Source organism: Spea bombifrons, chromosome 5, assembly GCF_027358695.1.
Source record: "Spea bombifrons isolate aSpeBom1 chromosome 5, aSpeBom1.2.pri, whole genome shotgun sequence".
In the NCBI taxonomy this organism is placed as follows: domain Eukaryota; kingdom Metazoa; phylum Chordata; class Amphibia; order Anura; family Pelobatidae; genus Spea; species Spea bombifrons.
This window is the reverse complement of record NC_071091.1, coordinates 18088634-18096143: the sequence shown is the minus strand read 5'-3', so window position 1 is coordinate 18096143 and position 7510 is coordinate 18088634. Positions and strand designations below refer to the sequence as shown.

The following is a 7510-nucleotide window of genomic DNA, read 5'->3' as shown; positions in this document are numbered from 1 at the left end:
CAGAAGGGCACAAAAGACATGCATCGCCATTTTCATTCAAAGAATATAACAGTTCAAAACCTGGAATTTTGCACAATATGTTATCTTTGTGAAACAGAAAATTGCACTACACACTGTAAACATATCACAGAAAATGATGATGACAAATTCACTTTTACTGAGTGTTAAGCACGGTGGATGTTGGTGTCCAAGAAGAAAATTAAAAAAAACTGGGGCTACCCACGACTGCCCCTGGTCTGTTCAGTCATCACACGAGGAGAGCTTTCAAAGGGATTATCCTAGTGGGGAGCAGACACATCTGTATCTTGGCTGTATTAGATATTGCTTCTCCTGGCCCATGACCCAACATCAGAACCTGGGGGTTCCTGAGTCCTTAACACCACAAAGGATATGCAAGGAATCAATCTCTTGCTTCCCCACTTGACCCCCAGAGAAAGGCAATCAAAGGTTTTGGGACTGGTGTCGTCACCAGCTGCAGTTCCACCTGTGGTGTTGAAAGAAATAAATACAGTACCATAGCAAGCCTTTCATTGTATTTTGACAGTCTTACAAATTACTAAATAGCAGTGAAATGACTCAGTAGAGCAAAGCGGAGGTGGGCTTTAAAAGATGCAGTGTACCCATCTGTTCTTCAGAACAAAATGAGTCTTATGCGTAAGTGATTACCACCATCAAGTGTGCCGTTCCTAATCTAATTGTGAATATATCAGTGACTACTGCAGAAAATCACAAAAGGTACATCCGAGGCACAAAGACTGGGAAGTGAAACAACAACTCTTAAACAACTAAGTACGTGTGTGTTATTGGCATCAGCAGGAATACCATTATATAATAAGATATTTTAATTACTGGTAAGCTTGCTTGGTTGGTTGTGTATGGGTAGACACTGAAGAAGCATTGATCGGACACACATTTAGATCCCACAAAGCACAGAATTCTCCAGGGTGAAGTCGTAGTGATATCTTGCAAAGTTCTCTTCCAGATTATACATGGGAACTCTCTCGGGAAGCTCGCTACAAATGTTCTGCATTTCCTGGACATGAGGCGCTAGAGCAAAGGGAATGTCACTGAGCAGCTCGAGCATGGCAGCGTTTCCCTCAGACGCCTGGGTGGTCATTTTGCCAGCTCCAGTATCATTTCCATTGATGTTTGGTATTCTTTCTTGGGGTACCTATAAATAACACAAATGGTTCACAATGACCTGCTACAATGCATTACCATATTTAATAAGAATGAGTGTGGCCTTCAGGTACAAAGACAAGACAGTAGCCGACTGATGAGGAGGGCCCATCAATGACCTATGTCTAAGGCATGGTCACCAATGAGTTGCTGAAAGCCTGGTTAACATTTTACTAGTTTCTGTAGACTTCAGTTGGGACTCAGATCATTTGCTATTTTGTGAGAAGCTCCAAATACTATAATTACTATAGATATTTTGAGGGCCCTGCATATGACAATCTGCAGCTCCCCACACAATGCACATGTCTGGCAGGTACCCCCAGCTTGCACCAATAGCTAATTACCATTTGTGATTGTGACCCTTAATATCCCACCACAAATGTCCATAATGTCCGATCAATGCTAAAAACACAACTATAATTAACATGTAAACATGTAAGCAGCGATACACTTCCTGCCTGTCCTCACCTGGCGCTATTCTCTCCCAATATGTACTTTCTTTAGAATATTTAATTTCATGGTGAAGATACAAATGCCGCTGATGGGAGTGTATGCGAGACACTCTGCAGTCGCTTATTTCTACCCATTTCACTGTTCTGGCAATCAAGCCTGTCTAAGGGGGCCTGCTGAAAGCACAGGGGGCTTCACTTTATACAGAATGGCATGACTGTCCCTTTAAATGATGCGATGGTAAAAACAGAACTCTACCATTCGAGAACTTCTTAGCATGCAAGAGCCTTTGTACGAAACTCAATGAATTCTTGACAACCAAAATTACACTGTGATACAACGAAGCATGAATCACACTGCTATTATCAGACAGAGGATCATTTGGCAGTACAAGAACATGCATTTCTAGAACAGAAATCTCACAGAGTGAAAATAATATTAAGTGCTGAATGCGAGTGTTAATAAATCACTCGTGTGTGTTAAAGTACATAGAAACCACCTTCCTCGTTTCTGCAGCCCACATTACAAATTGCAAAACAGAGGTAATGAGATGGGCAGAACGTTCACTACCCAAAAGGTATTAGAAGAGGCTTGCAGATAGACTTAGGGATTGCTTGAATATTTCATGCTTCAAGAAACTCAGCTGTAACACATACTCTCCATTATCCCCTGACCTTTCTTAAATTCCATGCTTTTAATGCTGAAAGGCTTCTGAAACTTGGCTCTTTACCAAAGCCGAGAAAGCCCTTTCTTGGATCCTTAGCATAACTACTGATGGTGGACATTTAGTAAAGTTCCATTCACAGTACATTACCTGGAAAGGTTCATTGTAAGTAAATTCTGTCCCTGGTAAGGCAGGCCTATCGGGTCTTTGTTCAGCAGCTGTTTGCCCTACGTAACAATAAGGAAACAAAATAACATCAGTGCTATATATAGTCTACTGCCAGTGGCAATTCTTATCCCCCCAATAGACATTTTATAGGTTATTTATCTAATTATTAATTATTATAATTGCAAATTAGCAAAAAGGGTCCTGATCTACACAGAACACATGGCAGGTCTTGTGCAACAGAAATTAAGTTATTCATTAGTAATGCCTATGATTATTGTGGTCTGACTCAACAACGAGAAAGCAGCAGATCTGCTCAGCTCTCTGTTCCAAGAGAAAATATTTCATACAGTCTCATGAGTCAATTGATATTCGTGCATACCATTATATATATATATATATATATATATATATATATATATATATATATATATATATATATATATATATATATATATATTTTAATTATATAGCGCCAACAAGTTATGCAGTGCTTAATACAATACATCAATTCAAGGGGTATGACAAGACCAGAATAGACATTCTTTTTTTAACCAGTGGTCACTGCTGATCAGCAAGGGTTCTTGTACTCAAGTCAATCTAGCCAATTTTAAAAGGTATGACACGTTTAATTACCTTTTAAGGCTATACAGTTATCTTAAATTTATATATAATTATATTGATAATTTTTTTGATGTATTTTCACAATGATGTCACCTTATCATTTTCAGCTCTATTTCTTCCAGTAACAGTGATACGTGTACATAATAAACATAACCGTTAGTGACAGACCAAAGTTCATACCGTACACTATTCAGCACATAATCGTCTTGCGTGCCCATATGTCCCGTCAACATATGCAATTGAAACATCATGTTGGATTAAAGACACATACAGAAATATTAATGGATTTTTCACATTTTTTTGCTCCAGTAATTGCAATTAAGTTTTTAACTGATTTAATTTTATGAATTAACAAAAGGTTTCTTTAGGATATAAACGCATATGACGTGTATGTATACTTAAAATGTGGATTTAAACCTAATAGTATTGGTTTTCTATATATAATATATAATTTATGTAACCGGATCCAAAAATGTTTTTTTTTTTAGACTACTACTACAGTTGCCTTATATTTAAAAAAAAAAAGGGATGCCTGAAACGTGGTTGGTGTGAAAGGGTTAAATACGGAGTAGCTATTAATTAAATCTGACCTAGTTTAGCTAGTACAGTACAAGCTGCACAAAAGAGCCAAATTAACATCTCCATCCAGAATTGCTAATCTTAGGATCAGACGCCTCCTTAGAAACTGTTTAAGATTAAGCAGTACGGTTCTGTCATCTGTGCTGATTAAATAAGGAATTTCAACAGTAAACGATGGGAATTGCCTTTCACATGAATAATTTTAACCATTAAAAGTTACAGGCTTAGCATTAGATTGTGTGAATTATTGTAATCTCTACTGACAAAGCACCAAAATAATTTGCAGCGCAGTACAGGGATCCAGTAGACATCAGGGACACGGAGAAGAACGAGGGCACAATTACTAGAATAGTGCAAATCACAACCGGAAGAGCTCACAGTCTGAAGAGATAAGGGCTGCTTGGGCAGCGGGTGAGGGACCTTTCCATTTTACTATCCCATAGCTCTGTGGATCCATTTCTTTGACACAAGTGAATGTAACATTATTCAATAAAAGGAAAAAAACAAACAACAATTTAACCCCTTAAGGACCAAGGTTGCCTCACAATATTTTCCAATAAATACCAGACCAATTTTTGTGTTTTGGTATGTCTATATTCAGTTGTGAAGTACTAATTTAGTGCCCAACCAAAAAAATAATTATATATATATATATATATATATATATATATATATATATATATATATAATTTAGTATGAAAGTAAATACAAATAAATTAATATTGTTTTTTTACAGTTTCACCTATAAAACTATGCATAACCAGTGCAAATGAAAGAAAACCACAAACAAAATGTTTGTCCAGATTTTGGAAGCACCTCATATGCCTGTTATTTTTATTCATTTTGGTAGTTACAGGGTTAAAATATGCACCACCGTTTCCAAATTAGATTTTTTTTAAAAAAATGTTATATACTGGGAGTTGCACTCCAATAGTGGCTAGAAAAAACAAAGCTACTGAACAAAATATTATAATACATTATTAAGGAATAAAAGTTGACAATTCGGTATTTTACTATGGGCTTTTTAAACACGTTTTACTTAATCTATTTATCTTCATTTTTAACAAACACGTTATACAAGAACACAATATTTCAGAACATTTCTTTTCAAATTTCAATTTTTAAACTTGGGGATTTGACAGATCTTGTTACCTCCCAAAATCTATGCATTGGGGGTTATCACTGTAATCATGGGGGTTGCTGAACACATATTGGGGTGTTGTTTGACAGTGAGCTGTAAATTCACACTTGAAGTACAATTTGTGTGATAAAAAACACAAAATAAATTAAATTACCACAAAGTTTAATAAAGAGTGGTAGTAGAATTAGTGCGTGGAATTGTTTGAAATACCTTGGAGTGTCTCGTTTTCAAAAATATATAGTTTGATGGGGTAAATTGCAGTGGCCGGCTTGAAAGATGTCCCAGATAGCACATGGGGCAGAATGACCAGAAAAAAACAAAACTCTACTTGTAATTATTGCCCTATAACTTGCAAAAAAAGAAATAAAAACATTGGGTATTTCTAAACTCAGGACAAATAGTAGAATATATTTAGCATTTTTTTTTTCATTAGCTTTAGTAGACGAGTAAAAGATGTTTCATCATATTTTTTATGGGAAATTAGATGATATGATCAAAATAGTATCTGAAGAAAGCCCTTCTTTTCCTGACAAAAAAAACAATATAAAAAAAAACAAATTTATGTGGGTACACTAAATGGGAGAGCAGAAAATTACAGCTAAACACAAGCACCGCAAAAGCGTTAAATTAGCCTTGGTCATGAAGGGTACAAAAACCAGCCTGGTCCTTAAGAGGTTAACAGAATAAGGAAGGTGCACCTCATGCTTTGGAGGGTAAACACCAAAATAACGATATATTCTTTAAAAGCACATCACCCATGAACAGATGTCTAATGTCCCTATATACAAACTAATACATTTCTAATTTGCACAAACATTCTACTGTATAGTAATGTGTGTGTTACCGCCACCTTGTGGTCAAAACTAGAACAGCCTGTTTTCTGCTTTACTTGATAATAAATGGAAAATGTGATAATTCTAATAAAGTTCTGAGCAAACTCATAGGTGCTGTCCCACTTAGACAACCTCAATTAACATGTCCTACAGACTTACCCAGAAGAACGAAATCATCAGTTTCTTTATCCTGAGACGTAGTTTTCTTCGTATCTTGACTTTTTCTGAAAAAGCTGAACATTTCTCAGATTTTTTCCCTGGTGTCTAAGACAAAAAGGGGAAAACCAAAATGAAAATCTATTGCACTAAAATAGCCACCTATACAAGAATCAATGGGAGCTCTTTACATGAGGGGGGATGTCCAAATATTGCTGGAGCTGACTGGCGGTAATACACTATATAAATGTATGTGGACACCTGACAATCACACAATATTAACTTGTTGGACACTCTTTTTGAAGCCGTGGTCTTTAATATGGAGTTACCCCCACCTTTTGAAGCTATAACAGCCTCCACTCTTCTGGGAAGGCTTTCAGAGACGTTTGCTTTACAACACTTCAGCAGACACTTGGCATTGTGCAAAGTGATCTTCGGCATGCATGCAGCTGCTCGACCATGGAAACCCATTTCATGAAGCTCCCGACAGGCAGCACTTGTGCTGATGTTGCGTCTATAGGTAGTATAGAACTTGTAACGGGAACAAGGGGGGGGGGGGTCTAGTGGGACATCCCTCGCAGCTGTTGCCACCTTCCTCTTAGTGAAAGCCGGCTAGAAGGGTAGGCATCACGACACAGAGCACAAGTCAGGATGCAAGAGAACACGTTACTGGGACTGGGCATAGTTTATATAACTAACAAAGGAGTGGCTGAAAAAGCACATAAAGGTCATGGAGTGGCCTAGCCAGTCTCCAGACCTGAATCCCATAGAAAGTCTGTGGAGGGAGCTGAAGGTTCGAGTTGCCAAACGTCAGCCTCGAAACCTTAATGACTTGGAGAGGATCTGCAAAGAGGAGCGGTACAAAATCCCTCCTGAGATGTGTGCAAACCTGGCAGCCAACTACAAGAAAAGTCTGACCTCTGTGATTCCCAGCAAGGGTTTTGCCACCAAGTACTAAGTCATGTTTTGCAAAGAGGTCAAATACTAATTTCACTGAGTAAAATGCAAATCAATTTATAACTTATCTGAAATGCGTTATTCTGGATTTTTTTGTTATTCTCTTTAAAAAAAGAAAAAAAACTGACATTATTCAGCTTTTGTAGACTTCGAATTGTGTTTTTCCCCTAGAATTTCAAGCCTTTCAAACTCAAATTGCTTTGAACACTAACTGGTTAAAGACGGAACACGTTCCAAAACCACGTGACGCAATCTTAGCCACACCTTTAAAACACAATACAAGAGGTAACTTAGAAAATGACGTCAAGCGAATAGAGACATAAAAAATACCTACGTTAAGAAAATATAGCGTGTACACACGCCAGACGTTTAACAAATTAGCAAGGAAAAGTTCCCTCACACCCGAGTACTATTTCAAAACACGTATTACTCACTTATGATTATAATAATAAGACGCCAATCATACGAATATCCACCAACGAATTACTCCGCGACAGGCTATGCACCATAAGACCACGCCCCCGTCGGGTCAATCACGTGGATAGTCAACAGTGTCACGTTCTAAACACGGACAACCCTTGCAGTGTCAAGTGTCTCCAGCTCCGCTGCCATTTTCACGAAGACCAAGAAGTACGTGCAGCGTAGCGACTAAATGAATCATGCGACATTGGCGATATGTGTGTGTGCTCTCTTTTAATTACACCTCTACCACACTTTCATTTTGAAAACCAGGCGACAATGGTTCCTATACCCGGAAGTACT

General features: G+C 37.7%; 1 protein-coding gene across 2 annotated transcripts; it reads right to left on the bottom strand.

Annotated features, from left to right (window-relative positions):
* Positions 1 to 894: 894 nt before the first annotated feature.
* Positions 895 to 7487, bottom strand: UMAD1 (UBAP1-MVB12-associated (UMA) domain containing 1). 2 transcript variants are annotated; one of them, XM_053467704.1, is made up of 4 exons: positions 7183 to 7487; positions 5795 to 5899; positions 2444 to 2520; positions 895 to 1171 (listed from the first exon to the last, which is right to left on the bottom strand). In XM_053467704.1, exons 2-4 carry the CDS (start codon positions 5874 to 5876, stop codon positions 914 to 916), a joined length of 417 nt encoding a protein of 138 aa, XP_053323679.1. In that variant the 5' UTR covers positions 5877 to 5899; positions 7183 to 7487; the 3' UTR covers positions 895 to 913. The 2 variants fall into 2 exon arrangements, with proteins under 2 accessions (XP_053323679.1, XP_053323680.1); XM_053467705.1 differs by lacking the exon at positions 7183 to 7487 and adding an exon at positions 6127 to 6247.
* Between the last annotated feature and the right edge of the window lie 23 nt (positions 7488 to 7510).